This window comes from Asparagus officinalis, chromosome 8 (genome assembly GCF_001876935.1).
Source record: "Asparagus officinalis chromosome 8, Aspof.V1, whole genome shotgun sequence".
NCBI lineage: Eukaryota > Viridiplantae > Streptophyta > Magnoliopsida > Asparagales > Asparagaceae > Asparagus > Asparagus officinalis.
In genome coordinates this window covers 81,016,006-81,039,651 of record NC_033801.1, presented here as the reverse complement: position 1 = coordinate 81,039,651, position 23,646 = coordinate 81,016,006, and the positions used below count along the sequence as shown (strand labels likewise).

The window sequence follows — 23,646 nt, the reverse complement described above, 5'->3', positions numbered from 1 at the left end:
GAGGCCACTGCCCGCCACGGCGAAACGAATCTTCGAGGGCCTCTGAGTAATTTTCCAGCTAGAGAGGCAAAGAGGAGGTCTCGTGACCTGCGGGGGTTAAAGCCGTTGAAGCATCCGGGGCGAGATTGGATGGATTTGGGAGGGAGGGGGTGGTAGGGTTTTCGGGGGAATTTTAGGGTTTTGGAGAGGGCGAGTAGGGGTATTGTGGGAAGATTTGTGGACTCCATTGTTGGGTTTGGTAGAGAGAACCTCCCTCCCTCTCTCTCTCTCGGGTTGAAATGGATGGGGAGCGGGAGATGGAGAAAGAGAGGGGATGGGTCGAGGAGTGAGGGTAGGCCTGGGTTCTAGCTTATTAGCACGTGAGATGCGGGTGCGGTCAACTGTTGCTGTCGTGTTGGAAGGGGAGCGTGTGTGTATCATTCCCAGCGGCCAAATAGCGAATAGGGTGTCTCCGGAACGAGGAAATGAATTAAATAATTAGAAACCGAAGAGCAATATTTTTTTTATTTTTTCAAAATGTGGAAAATTGCTGTCTGCTATGATACGACGAAAAATATGTTTGAGGATTGGCTAAACGAGCGTGAATACTGTGCAAAGCAAGACATTTTTTTCCCGCTACAGTAATCTCAGTTTAAATGCTATATTTTTTTAAATTTTTTGAATTGCTACAGTATCCCACCTCTGCTACAACATTCTCTTGTGCTACAGTGTTTTTTCAAAAACGCAATGTACAGTTTCATGCTGCTACAGTAAATGTTACTGTAACTTTTTTGTTGTAGCATGAATAGTGGATCTTGAGTTCTCTCATTTGTATAGAGGAATAGATTATCATATTGGTATTTAATGTTAACTCTTTAACTAGTAACGTGTATTTATTGTCTTTAATGAGAATAAATTGAAAAGAGTGACCATTTTTGCCAATAAGACCTTCAACGATAATAAGGTACAAGAAGTGACGCTTTTGCCAGTAAAACATATTTTGTTATCCTCACCTCATTCCTCTTTTTACCTCCTTCATCTGCACTTTTTCATAGGACAAGGCTCGACATGGGAGTCGAAAAAACGCATCAGGTCAATACTAGATTTAACGGCAATAGCGTGAAGAGATGAAATGGAGGAGATATGAAAAAATAGGTTGAAGAGCGAAGAGCGAAGGAGAAAGAGAAGTGAGAGAATCGGAGACTATGACGAAGCATCAGGTGAAAATGATCAAGGACGATAAAAGGGAGGAGGGAAGAGAAGGGGTGGATGCAGGGTATAGAGGGAAGCAAAGGAGGAGAGGGAAAGCAACAATAATAAGAGGTAGAGAGAAGAATAGAGAAAGGAAAGGAGATAAAGTGGGAGGGAGGAGAGAGCGAGAGAGAGATTGGGTTTGTTTTCAAGAAAATGAAGTTTGAGGGGTAAATTTATAAATATGAAAGATTTGAATGATATATATGCAAAAAAACTCTTAATTGGCCCCTCACAGCGAGTACTTTTTATGCATTATTAGTTGAGATGCACATACAATGCACGTGATTGAATATCATGATTATGTAAATTAATAAAAATAGAATAAAAATAAAAAAAATATTTTTTTTTGCGAAATTGATCATCAACTCAATAATCACTCTTTCAAATAAACTCATATTGTTGTCACGTGATCTACTATTTATGAGTTATAAACACATTGATTTAGTACAACATCTATGTTTATTAGTATGTTGAAGTCTTTAAAAGATGGGTGATGATTCAATTCACAAAGAAATTTTGCATATGGATTTACTTACAATATATTCATTAAATTTTTAGTTGTGGTTTGACTCATATTTACATTAACTTTTAGTTATGATTTCACTCATATTTATATTATCTAATATTCCCATTCAATTGTATAGCTCATTTTCCATTTCATAGAAGTAAAACTGAAAGTATAAAGTTATATTCTTGCAAAATTAGTGCAGACAGATTATGACAAATTTCGCTATGTGCTCTAAATATAAAAGAAATTCCTTTGATGCAATGTCTCTATCAAATCTTACCCCAAACGGTGTGAATAAAAAATACTATTATAACTCACTTGTTTGGGGCAATTGTATTGTATATAGAACATATACAGTAATTTCGTGTATTTTCTGGTTTTGACTACAAAATATGCAAGAGTGGTAGTCCCGTGTATTTTTTGACTTTAATTACTTTTGTAATTAATGTCCACTAATTGCACGGGACTATTAGTCCCGTATATTTTAAAGATGATTTTTTGCAAAGCCGGACTCTTTTTTGCCAGTCTTGACGATGCGGCAAAAAAGATGTCAATTTTGTTAATTATTATGTAAAACAGTCTCTTTTTGCTAATACTTTTATAAAGTGATGTTTATAAAAATTCTCCTAAAATAAACTATTAATTCAAAATATAAAATGGGCAAAAATACCTAAACATTACAGTGATTAATTGACCCATAAATAGGGGGAAATAATAATTGAAAGAAAAGTATATTTAAATTGAATCTAACAAGGCATTTCATAGAATAAAACATGAAATAGATCCAAAAAATTATTAAAAAAGAATTAAAGAAACTAAATAAAAAAATATGAGATCGAGGGATAGAGGGAGAGAAAACCTCACCGACATGAATTCTATTTCTGTCTGAACTTGATAGCGAAATTAGTGGAGAATGAGCAAAGAGAAAAGTGAACAGAATAGGTGCATGATAGAGTGGGCATGCTTATACAAGTGGGCATGCTTATATAATTAGGTTCTTAAGATATTTGTGCTGAAATCTTAAATACATACATATTAGTCCCTAACATCTCTGTAATTGCTCATTTACAATGATATTACTATTCAATATTAAATTATTTTTTATTATATAAGATTATATGACCCTTTTAATAAATTATAAAATATATATATGGAAACCTCGATGCTTATAGCGAGTAGTTGGGCTCCTTAAAATATGTTAATTTTACATTATAACTTGCTATTGGTAATATTGTTGGCAATGCTATCACCTATCCACTTTATTTTATTATTCACGTTTTTCTAATGTAAGTCATTTTTTGCTAATCACTCAATTGGCTATATTGAGTTTTTATAATATCAGAGGTTAGAATATTTTTTTTCTGTTAAAAAAGTGTTGACATGATTTTCTTAAAAAATATATACACACAGTAGCAATAGTATATACTTTGGTTCAACTCAAATATTAGTTTGAAGCCATTTAGAGTGAGGTCCTTCCTATCCTAGATATAGTAATTACACAATCCATAAGTCAAAGAAGAAATTTTTATAAAGTAAAAGTAATTTAATATGTTAAATTAAAAACTAATTTATAAAATATACATAGACTTAATATTGATCATGAAAAGTTTTCCCTAAACCTATACTTTTTAAGGGAATGTGATATTTTTTACAAATTTTTAAGTTTTTAGGGGTTGTTAGTAATTTTGTTTATTAATTTTAATGTCCATAGGTTAGAAATTCTCATGGTGTTTTATATAATTTATGAATATTAGGGGTTTTTCGTAATTTTTAAACTCATAGTTTTTTCTATAGATTGTACATTATTTGTAGACTATTTATAATTCATATGTTTTCAATTTACTAATGAGTTTGAAATTCTCAGGATATTTTTTATAAAATTAGAATTTTGAGTGTTTGTTTGTAATTTTTAAAACTTTAAGGGTGTTCTCTGTAAATTATTAATTATGTAGGGGATATTTGTAACTCATATAGTTTCAATGCATTGTTAGGTTGGATATTATCAAGTTTTTTGTAAATTTTACAAATTTGAGGATTTTATTTTGCAATTAGCAAAAAATCTAGAGTGTTTATTGTAAATTCCATAAATTTTTAGGGGTTGTTTGTGTTATTTGTAGATTTTTAGTGTGTTTATATGTTTAAAAATTTTAAGGTATTTTTTTTATAAATTTTAAATTTTTAGGGGTGTTTTCTTATTTTTAAAAACTTACAAGATACATTCTCAAAAGTGAAAAATGTTTAGTTTTTAGCGAGCATTTATTTTTCAGATTTCTCATTAAATTAAAATAAGTAAAATTTATAATTTTTAAGATGTTTTAATAAAAAATTAAATTTTTAGGGGTATTTATATAATTTAAAAGCTTGGAGGATTTTTTTTACAAAGTCCAAAAACTTTTAGTTGTTGGCTAGCATACGTTTTTTAGATTTCTCTACGAACTGAAGTAAGTAAAGGATTTGAATTATATCAAACGTACATCATTCATCCAATAATATGTTAAGTCTCATTATGAATAGCATAAATTATTTAATTATCAATTCAAAGAAGATAAAATAATTAGAATAGTTTAGAATATCAATGTAATATTCAAAAAAGTTAAGGGGAATATTGACTATGGAACGATTTCCTCAAACACATACTTTTAAAGGGAGTATATGATTATTTCAGGAGATAATAAATATGCATTATCAGTAAATAGGTGTTATTAAATACCAATCTAATAATTAGGATGTGTTTGGCAAAGTGATAAAATTGATTTTAGTTGAGATAAGTCCACTCCAATAGATCATTCGTACTTTGACAAATAAATTTATTAGGCTAAACTAGTTCTTTTCTGGCCTAATTTTGCCTCATAGCTAAGCTAAAAATTCCAGAGGGTTCCCTGGTTTGAAGTAGAACCAGAGAAGCTTGGGACCAAAAGGACAGCAATAAAGAGAAAGTATATTGTTATTATCAAGTTTACAAACGAAAGCATATTCGATTATCAGACCGGAATTCTATCTTTATGCATATGTGTATTTACCAAATATTATTCAGTTCTAGAAATGTCACGCCCCGCTTCCCAAAATACTCGGGAATCGGAACGTGAATAAGCCCGCAACGTATTAGATTGAGAAGAAATATACACTATTAATTTTTTTTCTTTTCTTTTCAATCCAATACGCTAAGCGTCGAATACAAAATCTCAATCACAGATCCCCGATCACAATAGCAAGAATATAAAGACAACTCAGAATAAGGAATAGACATATCATCAAAGTAAATCATCCCAGACATAAAAATATGGGTCCAACATACCCTTATTACAAACCAGTCGAACTAGAAAATATGAAATACATAGTCCATAAAAAGGTACTGTTAAACTACTAAATCCATCATCAACTAAAGAAAAGTACGGAAAAATGGTTTTAATGTTCATCAGCTACTACAGAAGAAAACTACTGCGCTTCAGCTTGTTCTTCTACTCCATCTGCAAGGCGCTCCTACTGAGAATCCTCTGGCTCCTACACGATTCCGAACTGAGTCTGTCTGTCTCCTAAATCTAATGTACACCAGAGAAAACAGGTGTACGTCAGCGTGTATGGCACACGGCAAGATCTCACAAGGGAGAAAAGTAAACGATCGAATGACCAAAGAAATGACAGTAATAATAATAATAGAAGCATGTAACTGGAATACTAATAATCTAAATGCAAGCTATCACTAGAATGTAATAATCATAAGAATCCAAGAAAATCAACCAAGTAACAAGGTCATACACTAGATGGAATTAATACTTAAAATCTACAACTCGAGACGTAGCACGTCGAGCGAAATAATCCAAACAAGGAAACCCTCATGTATATACCATATGTCCTGAATTGTAGATAATTAAATATTAATCTCGATCTATGTATGAAAAGAAACACAACTGGCCTACATCTCACAAGAATCCATAAATCCTAACCAAAGTGACGACACTGATTCACCTTGACTCAACAAATCAACCACAGTGGCGACACCGATCCACTGGTAACAAGTCATGTAACTAGCCATCCTATAACAGGTCACTGGTTCACATCTCACACAGAGTCAACGCTCATATCATCGAATAACTGACTGTTCACATATCCCCTACGTGCATCCAATCAAATAAATTCATAAACCAAAGTAGCGACACCGATCTACTTTGACCCAACCAATCAGCCCCTGTAGGCTGTCTAAAAATCACAATAGATAGTTGATTCCCCATCAAACACCGATGATGGAAGTTACAATTCGACGGCTTCCAGAAGGTTACAATTTGAAGACTTTCACGATGAAGGTTACAATCGATGACCTTCACAACAACCGATGAAAGCTCTAATTCAACAGCCTTCACAATCAACATCGGAAGTTATAATCTGACGACTCTCACATTTCAAGGAGCCAAGACGAAGATTACAAGACAATGATCTTTGCAACGCTATGACAAAAGAGATTACTTGTTGATAATCTCTTCAAAGCAAGACGCGAAACTCATCACCGCGCTCTAAGACCAAAACACAGAGGTCCTCCTTGCGTATCAACACCAAAACGCGGAGGTCCTCCTCGTGTATCAGCAACAAAACGCAGGGGTCGGACCTGCGTTGCAACACCAAAACGCGGAGGTCCTCCCCGTGTGTCAACATTAAAAACGCTGGAGTCGGACCTGCGTTACAACATCAAAACGCGACCTTCGGACCTACGTTGCAACATCAAAACGCGAGGGTCAGACCCGCATTTTTCCTGTTTGACTGGTTCAAACATAACCTGAACGGTTTTTAAAACCGTATCTCCACTTAATGGGGTTGGTTACACCCCATTATAGAGAGATTTTAGGGGGGATCACACCCCTGAACAGTTCCAAAACTGTTTCCCATGATTTAAGGGCGGTTACACCCCACTGAAGAGTGATTGAAGTGGTGGTTACACCTTTAATCCTCTATAAATAACTGAAAATCAATTCAGTTCAGGGGTTCGGTATGTTGGAATTTCTTGGCTTGGATTGATCCTTCGGCGTGGCAGCAACAGGAGAAATCCTTGGGCAAGTTTTTGAGGAGATCAACATCATCCTCCAACGAATATCATCTTCAACTTCAACAACAGAGAGCCTTCATCCTTGGTTTATTAACCGATTTTCGGTTCAAATCAACTCTTTACAGAGTTTTTCTAAACTCGTTCAGAGTTCTAAAACTTACCACGCAAGTTCTCCACAACATCAAATCGTGAGGAGAATACATCGTTCCAGTGAATTAAAAAGTCGGATCGTTAACGGAGAGCAAATTCGACGCAAGCATTCGAAGGAGGCACTCCATCGCCACCGTGAAGAACCCAGTTTTAAACAAAGGGGGGAATCAAATTGAAGAACCCAGTTTTAAACAAAGGGGGGAATCAAATTCATTCTCCTCTCTTTTGTAATCAGGAAATCCAAATTGTAATCGATTTTGAGAGAATACAAGTCAATTTTCTTTCACTGTCTTTTTACTACAAAATTTTCCACAAACAGCCCCCAGTGGCGACACTGATCCACTATGACTTAACAAACCAACCCCAGTGGTGACACCGATCCACTGATACGAACCTGAAAGATATATCAACAGTCTTATCCGATTACATAAATATGGACTTTCCCACCCCAACTCATCTTGTTTTTCTAAGTCAACAACACACGAGTCTCTAGGTCTTACTCACGTCACACAGGTCATTCTAGTCATAAACTACCAAGGTTCTCAAACACAACAACGAGATAATAATAACATTAATTTCACGCAACCACATCATGACATGTCGAATACAATAAAATATTCACAAAACATGAAATGTAATCATGAACAACAACTACGTACTTCAGAAAATAATTCCTTTCCTAAAATTATTTCTTATTATAATAATAAAAAATATTCTCTTTCCTAGAATAAATTCTTTAAAATTATTTCTCATCAATTATTATTCTAAAATAGTTCTTTTTCTCAAAAAAAATTCTTTTTAAATATTATAAATTCTCCAAAATGATTCCGTTATCAAAATAAATTCTTTCACTTCATTATCATTTTTTGAAAATACTATTTATCACATAACTATGATTTAAATCAATATTATTCATCAAACTCACGCAGATAATAACAATTATAAATTAACATAACCAGATAATTCACCAATTCATCAACAAGCTCACGCAGATAATAACAATTCATAATCTAATCTATGCAACTAATTAACGACATATATAAATTGGAAATGACGAGTCAAGAGGAGCGGGATCTTGCCTCGGGTTTTGTCGATCGAATCGACGCTGACGGTGCGGGTCGGATCTGACGCGGGTCTGAAGAATGTCGGTCGGGGAAGGGGTTGTTCGGCGACGGGGCAGCGGGTCGACGGCTCGAGTAACGACGTGGTCGGCGTCAGGGAAGAGGCGGCGGCACGGCGTCAGGAGCGGGTCTGTGGGGTGGTGTAGGCGATGGAACTGGCGGGTAGAGGGGACTTGAAGGAGGCGCTTTCTGGGAAGCTTGGGGTCGCGGCAGCAGGTTGGCCGGCAGGTCCGAGAGCGCGGGGCAGAAAACCAAGCGAGGAGCGAAGCGGCAGGGGATCTACGGCTAAGGGCGGTGTAGAGGGTTATGCTAGGCAGGGATCCTGGCTCTGGGGTGTTGGCGTTCGTAGCGGAGGTTGACGGGACAGACGTGGCTATCGTCAGGAAGGGGGAAGGAGGGAGAAGAAAGGAGGAGGTAGCGGAGAGCGGCCGATGAAGCTGTGGCTCGGGGGCGGTGCGATGCGGTGGTGGGTGTGACAGGAAGAGGGAGAGGCTCGACGACGGTGGAGGTGGGGGAGGCTCACAGCGGTGTTGGGCTGGAGCGCGACGATGAGAGGGGTGCGAGGCGGGGTTCGTGGAGCTTGGGCGTGGTCGGAGGGCGCGATCAGGCGGGGCTGCGGGGTTGAGTCTCGTGGACGAGAGAGAGGAAGAAGGAGAGAATGATGGGGTGGCGGCATGAAAACACAGAGAGGAGAGAGAGAGAGGGTTAAACATTTTATATATATATATATTATATATATATATATATATATATTATATATATAAATATATATATATATATATATAATATATATATATATATATTATATATATATAATATATATATATATATAGTTATATATATATATATGATATGATATATATAAAATGATATTAGGGTTAGGGTTTGGTATTTAAACGAAAATAATTAAAATAAATAGTTATGGGTATTTAAAAATTAAACTAATTACAGAATAATTATCTATAAATAAAAACATACATGTTGTGCTAATACAACGGTTGATACGAAATAGTCAAAATATACATATATTGTATAATTAAACGAGAACAATTAATAATAAAAATATATTTACTTATATTTAAAATCAAATAATTATGGAACAATTACGTACGCAGTAAAACGTACTAGTTATACTAATACGACAGATAATATGTAACAATAGAAATAATACAATAAATTATACCAAAAACACGTAATTAATAATACCATGTATTATATGAAATAATTTGTAATAATATTAATAATACAATATATTATTTAAAATATTACGTAATAGTACCGATAACTCAACAATTTTTACCGCACAAAACAAATTTATAAATATCAAAATCATTTAAATAAATATATAATCAGATTTTTAAATCATAGAAAATTATAGGAAATTGAGAAAAATACAAATACTCTTTTAAAAATTTTTTAAATCATAGAAAATTATAGGAAATTGAGAAAAATACAAATACTCTTTTAAAAATAATAATTAAATGTTTTAAAATACTAGAAAATTATTTTAATTAATATCAAAATTTCACGGTCATTATAAAAAAAATTAGCCGAACTAAGCTCAACTCAAAGCTAGTCCGCACAAAAACTAGTTTAGTCTAATCTAATACTAGTGCAACTGGATCGAAACTAAACCGAATTATTTCTAAGTTTGACAAACTGACCTTCATTTTTTAGAATTGAGCTATAACAACTGGTTTAATTCTGATCCCATTTTTCTTTGTCGAACAATAGACTTTCATTCCCAGCTCTAGGGGTGTTCATCCGGCCCGGCCCGCCCCGGGAAATCGGGAAAAACCGAAGCCCGGACCCGGGCCCGGGCCTGAGCGGGCCGGGCTCCGGACCGACCCGGTTTTTTTCTCATTTTTAAAATTTTTTAAAATTTTTTAAAATTTTTTTAAAAAACAATAATTATAAAAATTACAAAAAATGATATAATTTTTTTAATAACTTGAAATGACATAATTTACAAGTACAAAAAATTATAAAAATAAAAGATGATAAAAATAATTTCTTTATTAATAATCAGTAAATCCTTTATAATTATAGATTTATTTCAAAATTTATCACATCACAATAGATAAGTAAATCCCAACTAGGTTGGCACCTACTCACCCATATCATTATCATTTGTGACTTTTTTCGAAATAATTTATTATAAATTTAAAGCTAAGAAATAAAAACTACAATTTGATGAATATTATTTAATCTTTATATTTATCTGCTAGTCCCAACTCTTCAAATTTATCTTTAATTATAGCAATCCGATCGATGCCTTGTGTTCGCTTCTCGTACCTCCACCAATCTTGTAAGCACATCACCGCTTGTACAGTATACGAATCTAAGCATGTCATGCGGTCGTCGATCTAACATCCTGCTATGCTGAAGGCGGATTCCGAAGCTACCGTCGAAACCTGCACTGATAGTAAGTCACGAACCATGGTGGAAAGTATAGGATATGAAACTGATCCATATACTCTCCACCATTGTAAAATAGCTAAAGCATTTCCTTGACATTTAACTAAGAAAGCATAAAAATATTCATCTAATTCAGAAACATCTAATCCTGAACCAATTCCAAATCCACCAGTTAGTTCAGCTACCATTGCATACTTATCAAAACTTACACTTTTACCTCTACCTGTGCTCGAAGTCGAAGTCGTTGAAGCTGTAGACTGTTGTGCAGCTACACCATGTCTAGCTGCATACTCATCATATAATGTTTGAAAATAATTTCTAATAGAAAAATAATGAGAAGTAGTAGTAAGGGTGGAACCATCATCTAAGTCTATAATCTGTCCACCATACAATGACTGTAACAAACTTCGAAGACCAATATACTTCAAACATGGATCACAAGATCCCTCAAACCAAAAATATGAGGAATAGGCCTAAAATACTTATTAAATTTGCTCTCCATTTGAAAAATTATATTTCCAAAAATATCATCCATACGATATTTGACAAAAAAATTTGAATATTTAAAATTTGTAAAGCAGCTAAAGTAATAGTTGGATAATAACAGCCAGATAATAACATAGTAGCATCATAAAAAGCTTGTAACATCTCATTTAATTTACATATAATTGTCCATTCATCTTCACTTATTCCGTAAGTGCTACCAGAGCTAGAACTAGAAGCATAAAAATTTATAAAATCATTTATAATTTCTTTATATTCTATTGCTACACTTAACATTAAATATGTGGAATTTTACCTATGGTCAACGTCTTTTGGAATTAGTCTAGGCTTATAATTTTTTCTTTTACAATATTGTTTCTATCTTTTAATTCTCATTTCAGAAGCATTATGTATATTAGCAACTGTTCTAACCTTTTTTTATCATGGGTTTAATTTCAGAAAATGCACTTTGAACAATTAAATTTAAAATATGGTAGATACATCTAACATGAAAAAGGTCACCATGACTTGGCAATGACAGAGTTGTTTTAATAAAATCAACAACTACATTGTTATGACTTGCATTATCTAGTGAAAGAGAAAATATTCTTTGATCAATTTCTAGTTTCATAAGTTCTTCAATTATTAAATTTGCAATATTAATACCAGTGTGTGACTCTTCAATTGCAATAAAAGAAATAACTCTTTTAAACATTTGTTAATTTTCATCAATCCAGTGTGCTGTGATACATAAATAACCAGTTTTTACTCTAGATGTCCAACTATCAAAAGTTAAAGAAAGTTTACATTTTAAATTTTTAAAATAAGAAATTATTTTTCCTTGTTCCTCCTGATAATATTTTAAAATATCACGTTGACAGGTTTGACGAGAAAATTTTATAAATGCAGGATAAAAACTATCTCTAAACAAATCTTCAAATTCATCATCTTTTACTAATTTAAAAGGCAGGTTTTTTAGAACAATAAACCTGATTACGCATTTTCTAGCTCGGACAACGTCATAATTCCAACTACCGATGGTACCAGAAGAGGAGGATTGGGAAATCATAGACTGTCGGATATCATCTTGAAGATTCTGACCTTTGTTGTGTTTTTCTATATGGCGTTTGAGATGGTTGGTGCCGCTCTTATGATGAGCTTGGAAAACATGGCCGCACAACGCACATTTTACCTTTTGGGAGATGATCCTACCGTGTTCATCCTTAGTGACGTCTATCTTCTCAAAAAAATTCCACACATCGGATCCCGCCCTTTTAGGAACTCTTGGTGCAGTAGATTCGTCGCCACTAGATTCAGGATTAACACTGGTAGGAGGAGTAGTTGTTGTAGGAGGACTCATTTTTGGATTCGTAGGAGATAGGTGTTGCTCTTTATAATCAGATCCAGAAGCCATTTGATAGAAGTATTAGAAAATATAAGAGATTATAAGAGAGTATAATATTGTATAAGAGAGTATTAGAGAGAAGTAGAAGAGTTTACCCCCCTATTTATAGAGGCAGCCCTCTAGACAAATGACCAAAAAACCCTCATGTTCTAGCCGTTTTTTGACCGTTTTAAGGGGCAAAGTCGTCAAATAGCCAAATATGGCGTTGGCGGTTCGGACCGGCTGACCCGACCCGACATAAACGGTAAAAATGACCCGGCTGGTTTTTTCATCACGGTCACACAGGGGTGACCGTTGTTGCTTGGGCCGGGCCCGGACCGGGTCGCCCGGCCGATCAGGCGTCGGACCCGCACTGTTCCGGGGCCAGGCCGGCTCCGGACCGGGCGACTTGCGGCCGACACCGGGCCGGGCATGGACCCGGGTTTGGCCGGGTTTCCGGACCGATCCCGGTCCCGGGCTGGATCCGGGCCTAAATCGTAGGCTTTTCGGACACCCCTACCCAGTTCTTCGTAAAAACTCCCTAGCTGTTGTAAAGAGAAAGTTTATTTATATACTAAACCCAAACGAAAAGCGAGGGAGCGAAAAAGAAAAAGACGTCGGCAAAAAGTCGGCGCAAACTTGCCTTGCCGACCCATCATTTACGTCACGATCTCCTTATTAAATACGATATATTTTCTCGAAAAGCTCCCACCCCCTTCCTCCTCCTCCTCCTCCCAAATCTCTTGTATCCGTTTCTTCCTCTTCCCGATACTTCTAACTTTTTTCTGAAGTCATCGGAACCAAAATCTATCAGATCTAGGGTTAGGGCTAGGGTTTCCTCATTTGTTGTTTCCTACTTTTTCTTGGTTTATTTCAATGATGTATCCAGTTGCGAAGAAGTCGCCTTCGTCGCAGCAGCGGCTGAAGAATCGGCGATCCAAGCAGAGCTTTGCAGCGCCACCAGGTATCTTTGTAATTTCCCCCCCTTTTTTTGGGTGTGGTTTTAGTAGATTTTTCTTCCCCCCAGTTTAGTTGGGGATGATTGAGAATGGATGCAGTTGGTCTAGAGTAGTAATCGAATGATGACAGCTAAATCTAATAAGGATAAGACAAGCATAGTTCCTTTGCAGGGTTTTCCTTGATGATTTTGGTAAATATTGTTAGGGAAGGATTCAACTTTTTTAAGTTTTGTAATGTATGATAGACGTTTGAGGGTATTCTTTAGCGTAGCATAGTTGATTATGCATTACAAAATAGTTTTCTTTAAATGTACGTTGAAATCAGAGTTCATTTCAGTTTTGGATTCAGTATCTTTCGTAAATAATTGGGTTTGTTTTTAGTTTGTAGCTAAGCTTAAAGTAGGAGTTTGATTTCTCTATTGTCTTTCAGCTCATTACTCGAGTAGTTGTGTCAATTGATTTTTTTTGGATAAATATTGTTCGCCAGAAGAGGTACATGGTTTATAAGTAAAAGAACTCTTTTACCTAAATTTTATGGATCTGTTATGGGTTGTTTTCTGAGCCACTAAGGAAGGATCAATTGAGTTGTTTCAGTTGGTCCAGTTTAATACTTTCCCTTAAACAAGAACCTTGCATTTTGGGTAGTTTCCGGGCAGGATCTGCTGGTTGCAAGTTCATATTATATTTTCCGACACTGAAATCCTCCACTTTGTAGATGTTGTACTGTTACAGGTGAACTGATGTGGGTTGAACTCTGGATTCTGACAATTTCAGTGAATACCTTTTTTTAACTTGGTTTTGAGTTGAAATTGTTGCTATGGTGGTTAGTTTCTAGTTAAATGCGTTACCTTACTATGTGCGTTGTGTGTGCGTCGAGGGGGGCATTATCGGAGCCCCCCTCAAAATTCCATCGCTGCTCCTCTGATTTCAAGCACTTTTTTGATTGATCTTGATCTCAATTTGTTAGAAGGACCTATTGATATTTATTGTGATAATCAAGCAGCAATTAGCTTAATCAATAGTGGCGCGAATAGCTCCAAAGGAAAACATATTGAGATCCAGTATCACTATATTCGAGATATTGTAGAAAAGGAAGAAGTCAAAGTGACTTATATCCCTACTACAGATATGATTGCTGATCCTTTGACAAAAGGAATACCAGCGGAATCTTTTATCAAACATGTAAGTTTGATGGGACTTAGGAATAAATAAGTCCAAGTAAAATTTCATGAATAATGAAATAAGAGTTACTCTCTACGGATAGTGGGAGTAATGGTAAGCAGAAACATCCGATCTCACGGATAGTGGGAGGCATGTCACTTGGTTAATTTGGTCAAGTGGGAGATGTTAGCTTGAATCGGTCTTCGGTGACCAAATCAACGTTCGTTTCTCTGTTGAGAAGAACGTGGGAACGTGGGTTTGTTGAGAGGAAATCTCTCATGGGGCGGATTTGAGGGGGGTGGAGATAGTGGGCTTAGCCCCTATAAAAGGAGGGTCGATCTCCTTCAGAAAACACAACAAACGAAGAAAAGATAAAAACGACAAGAGTGATGAGATCCACCTTCTCAGATGTGAATGGCAGGGTGGAATCCACCACCAATATTTTCACTTTATAGATCATTTTGTAAAAGGTGGTGCCATCTCATACCAACTTTCTCCTATATATATGTTACACATGTTTGTATGTTTAGAGGTTAAACAATTTTCTCTTGTATTCTAAGTAACTTTTTCTTTGGGCCCACTTAAGTTGCAGAAATAACGGGTGTGTAAATTGATTTAGTTATTTATTGAGGAAGCAAACTCTTTTGCTCACTAGAAACATTGCATGCTAATCGTCTGATACACTCTGAAGGAAAGAAAAAAATATGAATTCTCGGATGATATTGCCAGCTAGACATTTTTGGGTTTTAATGATCAGCTATTGTCTCATAAGAAATGGAATATATGTTAACTGAATTCTGTTAAATTCTAGAAGGGGGAGATTTTACCTCATACAACGACCAGCCATATTCAAATAAAATGTCAGATGTTGCTTTCAATTCCCTCCCTCCAATTCATATTGGTGACGCCGAAGCCCCAGTGGGAGTCATTCGGAGGGTGTTTTCAGGATCTTGCCCGTTGCCCCCTTTAAGTTCTCCTTTGCAACCACCAGCTTCCAACGAGACAAGTATACTACCAAACCCGACTAAGAGGAAAGTTTTTGAACCTCATTTGTCGGAACAGGCAGTTGAAGAAGCCATCGAGGTTTGTATTTAACTTTTAAAGGGAGAAAACTGTGAATCTGCAGAACAATGGTACATAAAGTAATGGTGAACTTGTATTTTTCGTTGGTAAAATGCAGAAAGGAAATGCTTTTCAAGCAACATTTCGTGTGAATGCACACAATCCGAAAGAGGTGAGGTCGGAATGTTTCAATTGCAGTTGAGAACTTCTATCGGGGAAATCTTGTTTGCTGTTCTTGATTATATGGTATTTATTTGATATGTCAGGCTTACTGCACTATAGATGGGGTGCCAGTGGATGTTCTCATCAATGGTGTTGATGCTCAGAATAGAGCGGTGAGTGATTTTTCAGAGTTCAATAATATTTCATACTGCATGAGGTTTTACAAGGATTGTCTTTTCCTTGTGCATCACCAAAGCTGATGCTCTCCCTCGTGGAACTGCTTTTATTTCTACAGAGAGCTGAATTTTTGAAGTTTATGTAAATGATTAATAGTACTTTTTACTATTATCTTAGTTTGTGTGTGCATTTCAATTTTTTTCAGTGATTGCATAATATCTTTTCCTTTAGCTTTTGTCTTTAGGATCATTGCTAAAGTTCTTTCTGTGGGACGCCATGAGAAAAAAATGTTGGTAGAATTTAGAAGAGAACTAATTTTAGTAATCGCAGTTTATCTAGTTTTAGGTTCAGTAACTTAGAGCTTTGGGTTCAGGTTAGTTTTACGTGGAGATTCTTTAGCCCAGATCTAGTCCTACATCATTATCTACACTTCTAAAATGGCCCCAAAAGGGCAAACAATAATTTTGAGGAATGGTGACAATTCATACATTCCATTGTAATTACAAGGGCATAAAGGTAAATTCATTAAAAGTTTTTATATTCTAAGATAAGATAATGAGATATCAATCTATCATATATGGGCCCATATGTAAATGATCAAATGATTCAAATACAAAGTAAACTGTATAATTACAAGGCGGTGTAGATTTATAAAATAAAAAAATGTGAAGGATTTTCCTATAAGACCCCAACTTTTTTTCCTATTGAGATTAGGCCCTTAAATTTTTGATACTTACATTTTTAAGCTAGATTATTTTAGATTAACCTTTATAAGTTATTTGTTCTAGACCCTAAAATATTTTAATTCTTTTCTTCCTTCATAAAGCCACGATTTCACTTATTGATGGTTGACTATATCATTGTATATGATCCTTTATATTTTTTCCTATGAAGAATTATATTACATGAGAGACGGCTTTTATAATATATTTATTCCAAAGTTGGATTTTATATAATTTTTTTAAATATATAGCCTTCATCTCTCAAAAATATTTTACTAATAAAATATTGTATCCTCACCTAAAAAATATGTATACAAAAAATAATTCAAAATTATGATCATTTGTATTTGGTACTCCTAACTGGAAGTTAGAAATCTCTATTTCTTCAATGCCGAATTAGGGGTAAATTTGAAAGTCCAAGAATCAAATAAAGATAAATTTATTTTTCATTCATTCCCAGTCATCTAAAAATCTAATGGAAAAGAGAATAATTTTCAAATGGCTGGATATTCTTGAAGTTAAAAGGAAAAAGTAATAAACAATATGCCTTTTTACAAGAAGGCTCACGAGCCCTCTGAAATCAACTAAGATTTTTTAAAGAAAATATAGAAGAAATGGATTCAAGAGCATAAAAGGATATTCTAATCATTAAAAATCTAGTATACAAAGTTAAAGACTATCAACTTAAGTCATATTTTTTATTCAAAATTGTAAAAATATTTTTCTTTTGGGAATAACTCCTTATAATCTTATATTACTGCAAAATAATTTTAGTTGATATTTAGTTTAATGGAATGCAAAATTCCCATGTTCTAACTACTTTATTCTCACATCCAGTTATTTTAATAATTCTTATATCATTGTTTGAAAATTATATTAAAAATTTTGGAGTAGTTTTTGGTGTAAATTTGAACTTCAGGACATTAACGTTAAAACTAGTTGAAGTAAAACTTTAGCATATAAAAATACCCCTTCTATATAAAAATTAGGATACATGGGTTTTAACTTTCATTACACATGCATTTGCACGTGCATTGATACTAATATGTATACACACATACACACACAGGCATATATATATGTATGTATGTGCTGTATTTGCGTGCGTACGTGTTTGTGTGTGCATCTATATGAGTTATTATCCACTTGATTGGATAGAGGCTCTTGCCAACCAAGCTTTTAGCCATTGGATGGACTTGTGAGATCAAGAACTTAATCAAATTAATCTCATTCATTTATTGTAGAAGAGTTAGTTTGGAAAAAAGTATACATAAAAGAAACAGAAGAGGAAAACTATGAGAAGAAATTGTCACCATTCTCTCTTGTTCTCGAGAATTACTGAGGAAAAACTCATGGACAAGAAGTCGTTTTCCACCGACCCTGTTCCCGTTCCCTTTGCCTTGCTGGGAGATCCAATCAAGCGGTCCACCGACCCTGTTCCCTTTGCCTTGCTGGGAGATCCAATCAAGAGGTCTCTCTCTCTCTCTCTCTCTCTCTCTCTCTCTCTCTCTTCTCTCTCTCTCGCGCGCGCGAGCGCAATCCTCCCTCATTTTATGGCTGAGTGATCCTCCTCTCATCGTCTCACCAAAAGCACAATTTTACCTTCTCCCCGCCACTACTGTGCCGCCATATATACCCATGTAATTAAGTAGTGAGCATCGGTCATGACAAGCATGTAAATTGAAAATTGGTGATAAAAGACTAGCTGTTCGGACAATGCCCACCAAACCAATTGATCGAATTGATTGGCATCGACCAAATCATTTAATCGATGTTATCAACATCCTCAAATTCTGATGGACTCGATCCACTCCATAGTGGGTTGATGAATTAATCAAACTCGCACTTTTATCTCCGATGAATAATCCTTCCACCATGCTTTTATTTTGGTGTTCATATCTTATTTATCATTCAAGAATGGGAGGCTTTCAGTTTAATCGAAACGTTGTTAAAATTTTAACATAGTTCAAATGCTGTTCAATTGTAACACATTTAGCTTGAGGAATAAAATTAAGAAAAGAGCACAAATGAGGACGAAAGATCTATTTCATTTTTATTTTAGCAAAAGGAGCACAATTAAATCCCCTTTAGTATACATAGCTATAAATTATTAACTTTGACCAAATCTGAACAATATTATACTAATTTCCAAACCCAAAAAAGAATACTAGCTCCCGAAAGAAATCATTCAGATCAAAAGATAGTAAAGAATATCTTTTTGTCTCTTTCATTGCTCGTCATCAACGTACTTCCCATAGAAAGTAACGAGGGCCTTTACGATGCTCTGGTAGCTCGGAGGATCTTGGGTTTGCCGAGGGGGAAGATGGGTTCAAAGTCTTTTCCCTTTTTTTCCCCTAGCGGCGTTTTGTCAAGAAGAGAAAGAAGAAGGAAATCTTGGTGCTATTTTCTCCTTTATTTTGCTAAATTACCCCTGCCTCAAGTGCACACCAACTCATCAAATCAGATTTTAATCAATCAAGCCAATCCAATGGCCAAAAACTTGGATAGACAAAGAGTGCCTATCCACTTAAGTGGATAATAGCTCCTCTCTCTCTATACAAACGCACATTTGTAAAGGAAATATGGGTATCCTTGGTACCAAAGACTGAATTTGGTCCTTGGTACCTAGGCGGTGACATCTCAACCCCTTGTCTATAGGGGGACTATCTTCAAGTGGGGAAAAAATTAAGTGACAGATCATTTTCAAGTGGGGACTATCTAAATGAGTAGTTGATATGCTAACCACCTCACTGACAAGGACTAAGTTTGTCCTTGGTACCAAGCATACTCAGAGAACTACAAACACACATCATATCCATTTTTTGTATATGCGTACATCCATACACACAACATGTATGTGTGTACATGCTTGTTCATGCTTGTGCGCATTGTAGATGTGTGTGTGCATGCGTGTGGGCGTGTGTGTGGGTGTGTCCACATGAGCAGGCATCGAGCTGGTGTGTGCATTCAGATACTCTTCCTTAATTTTGTCTGTTGTAAATTTTGTGATTTATTTGATGTAATGTTTGTCACTTCACTTTCTCGGTGATAATTATATTCAGTTGTTGACATGATGTAATATCAGTAAGTTATCTTTGTGAGCTAATCAACGTCACTTTAAACTATGCAAAGCAGAGCACTTAATCAGCAACATGTGTTACTATTTCAAGATGTTCTTTATTTCCTTTTGTTAATTCCCACTCTTCTTAAAAGCTCTCAATATTAACAGTAATTAAAAAATATTGAACATGCTTGGTTTTGTAGATTGAAGGTGATATCGTTGCTATAAAGTTGGATCCTATGGCATATTGGACTAAGTTGAAAGGATCAAGTACTTCTATCAATCCTGTTGTGTCAGATGACTTTAATTTGTCTCCTGAATGTACAGAAATTGGCAAGAGCTGTGCTACTCAGGAACATACAGCTTCTAGTATGTCAATCCAAATGGGCAAAGTATACTATGAAAAAGGTACTAGAAACGAATCTGCTCTTCTTTATCTGGACAATGGATCTCAGAGTAATTATAATAAGCCTGATGTACGCAAGAATATGGCCCCAGGGAGTTCAGATGAAGCTGCAAGAGCATTAGGAAGAATATGTGCAATGTTAAATTCCAGCCCATCAAAACGACCAACAGGAAGAGTTTTAGCTATTTTGAGAAAATCTCATCGACGTGGAGCAGTAGTTGGTTTTCTTTCTGCTAATAAGGAGTATAGAATGCAGGAAAACGGGCAATCTTTAAAAAAAGACAATAAGATCTTACTATCTAAATATGTACAGTTGTTGCCTACAGATCCAAAGTTTCCTAAGATGGTGGTTAGTGTCAGTACCCTTCCAGACTTTTTGAAGGAAAAGTTAACTAGTGGCGATGTGACATTGGAAAGGGAGTTGATTGCTGCTAAAATAGATGAATGGAGTGATGAAAGCCCTCTTCCAACGGCTAGTATAATGCGTAGTTTAGGAAGGGGAGGAGAAATTGAACCACAAATAGCTGCCATTTTGTTTGAAAATGCAATTTGTGATTCAAAATTTTCTTCTGTTTCATTAGGATGCATTCCAGGTTTACCATGGCAGATCCCATCAAAGGAATTTAAAACTAGAAAGGATTTCAGAAATATTTGCACGTTTACAATTGATCCTTCTTCTGCTACTGACCTTGATGATGCTTTATCAGTTGAAATAGTATCCGACGAGACAATCCGAGTTGGGGTTCATATCACAGATGTTTCGTACTTTGTTCTTCCTGAAACAGCTCTAGATACAGAAGCAAAAACTCGATGCACGAGTGTTTATATACTACAGCATAGACTTTCAATGTTGCCTCCAGAACTTTCTGAAGGGTTGTGTTCACTTCTCCCTGGGGTAGATAGACTGGCCTTCTCAATTACCTGGGACATTAATAGTTCAGGAAAGATAGTTAACAGGTGGATGGGTCGATCTATTATCCAGTCTTGCTGCAAGCTGTCTTATGATCTCGTACAGGAAATCCTTGATGAATCTTTTATTAAAGAACAGTGTAATTCTTATGGAACTCCAAGTCCTAAGTTACATGGCTGTTTCGAGTGGAAGGATATCATTACCTCTCTAAGAAGCCTGTATGAGATCTCTATGCGCCTAAGAGAAGGTAGGTTCAAAGATGGAGCCCTTTGGCTGGACAGTTCTAAGCTTGGTTTCTTGTTTGATGAGTATGGAAACCCATATGATAGTTTTCTTCGTGAGACGAAAGATTCCTGCTCCCTTGTTGAGGAATTCATGCTGCTTGCAAACAGATCAGTCGCAGAAGTCATTTCTATGACATTTCCTGACCGTGCTTTACTGCGCAGGCATCCTGAACCAAATCTAAGAAAGCTTCGAGAATTTGAAGTATTTTGCAACAAACATGGTTTTGAGTTGGACATTTCATCCTCTGGACAACTTCATCGATCACTATCCAGAATAAGAGAGAAGCTTAAAGATGATCCTGTGCTGTTTGACATTCTTGTATCATATGCTTCAAGACCAATGCAACCAGCAGCATACTTCTGTACTGGGGAATTGCAAGGCAGGGAAAATGACTGGGCTCATTATGCACTATCAGTTCCGTTCTACACTCATTTTACCTCCCCAATACGAAGGTATCCTGATATAGTTGTGCATCGAATTCTATCTGCAGCACTTGATGCTGAAGAAGAGTATCTGAAGAGAAAGCAACGGTTGCCTTATGTAGATAAAGATGAAACATCCGGCACTGAAGTTGGAAACAAATATTTCACTGGTCTTTGTTTCAATAAAAATGCTGCTGAATCTGATGAAGGCAGAGATGCTCTAGCAGCTGCTATGGTGAAGTATAAAGTTCCTGGGTGTGATGTGCTTTCAGAGCTTGCTCTATATTGCAATGAAAGAAAGCTAGCTAGTCGGCATGCTGAAGAAGCTGGACAAAAGCTCTATCTTTGGACACTGTTGAAGAATAAAGAGGTACTCATTGTTAACTCATGTATGTTCATATCATATTAAATGATGTCCTGATAGTTAATCAGTGGAATGAAAGTGGCTTAAAATTCTTTGCTGTTGTATTTCCGTTGTTTGCTAGAAACCTTTGACTAACTGCGGTCTTAGCATCTCTATTGCTTATAAAATGTTTAGTTTCTTTACATGGACGATTCATATTTCTGGAATTTAGATGGCTTGTATGCCGTAACCCATTAGATGCAGCATGCTTCACATTTAAATGTTTGTTTAATTTCTTTTCCATGACATACAATTATGGGACTCTTTATATTTTCACTTCATATGTTAACTTTTGTAAATGTCACACCTTGATTCCTTAGCATGCTTTTATCGTAAAATGCTACTGGGTAGAATTTTGCAATGAAGTCATTTTTAGTTAAGATGCAATAATTAGTATTCTAACATGTGATATAAGTAGTTGGCTATACATTCGGCACAGACTTGTCCTCTTAGGATTAGGATGCATCGGATGGGTGGAGCTGGACTTGTCCTCTTAAGGATTAGGGTGCATTGGATGGGTGGAGCTTTTTGTTTTTCAACTGCAGATGTATTTATTATTTTTAGAAATTTTCTTTCTTGGAATCTCCTAACTTCTAGAAAAAGGTTATTGCTCTTGTGTTTTTTAAGTCATATTTGCTTTCCTGCTCATGTGCTATTGATAGGATTGTTTCATCTTACCTTGGCCTAGCTAAGTCATATTTGCTTTCCTGCTCATGTGCTATTGATAAGATTGTTTCATCTTAACTCAGCCTAGCTCCTTGACTATACCCCATGCTTTTCTAAGAATGTCTCATTCACCTTTATTCATTAATTGATGAGCTGTAGTACATATTTATTCATAGATGTAAGGATTGCTGCATTTAAATGGGTACTGGGGTGCATCAGTAGTGAAGAACAAAATGAGTGCTCCCTTTTTTCCCTTTCTTTGTTCCAATTTTTCTCTTTGTTTCTTATCACAATATAATTTCTGTCATTTGGAAAGATCGTTCACTTGTTATATGAATTTATCTGTCATATGTATCTATCTAGATTTGATATAATTATTTCTATCTACTCTTAGTATAAATCTTTCCGTCTTTTGATATTATTTTATATATAATATTTTTTCCATATGAATTTTTCTTTCATAATTCGATTTTTTTACGTTCCTCTCAACCTTCATGTAGTTTCTCTCTGTAATCAATACGCTCACTTTTCATGTGAGTAGATCTACGCTTCATATGTCTTTATCTATCATTCAGATGTATATCTACCGTTCATGCGTATCTTTCTACCTTTATACAATTAATTATTTCTCATATAAGACCCATACATTTCTACCTACGTTTTGCAGAAATCTTTCTACCTTAGGTAATTTTTCCAATTATCATATGTTTGTATCTACCTATGTATATTTCTACCTACCTTTCATATATTTCCATCCTGCCTTTCGTATCAAATTTTCCATCTTTAAATAATCTGTCCGCCTTTCAAATGAATCTATCTAGTATCTACTTTTTGTGTAAATCTTTATATATATATGTAAAATATCCACATTTTATAAGAATAGATGTATCATTCATATGTTTTGATTTAACATAAATT

At 35.4% G+C, this 23,646-nt stretch overlaps 1 protein-coding gene across 2 annotated transcripts in view; it reads left to right on the top strand.

The window, feature by feature from the left end:
- The window catches only part of LOC109851476 (DIS3-like exonuclease 2), a 14,199-nt gene continuing 3,477 nt past the window's right edge, over window positions 12,925-23,646 (top strand). For both annotated transcript variants that reach the window (XM_020421616.1, XM_020421617.1), the window contains exons 1-5: window positions 12,925-13,296; window positions 15,264-15,535; window positions 15,633-15,686; window positions 15,781-15,849; window positions 19,840-22,029. In XM_020421616.1, coding sequence (XP_020277205.1) covers window positions 13,209-13,296; window positions 15,264-15,535; window positions 15,633-15,686; window positions 15,781-15,849; window positions 19,840-22,029 — 2,673 coding nt within the window. In that variant the 5' untranslated portion in view covers window positions 12,925-13,208. The remainder of the gene's footprint in view (window positions 13,297-15,263; window positions 15,536-15,632; window positions 15,687-15,780; window positions 15,850-19,839; window positions 22,030-23,646) is intronic.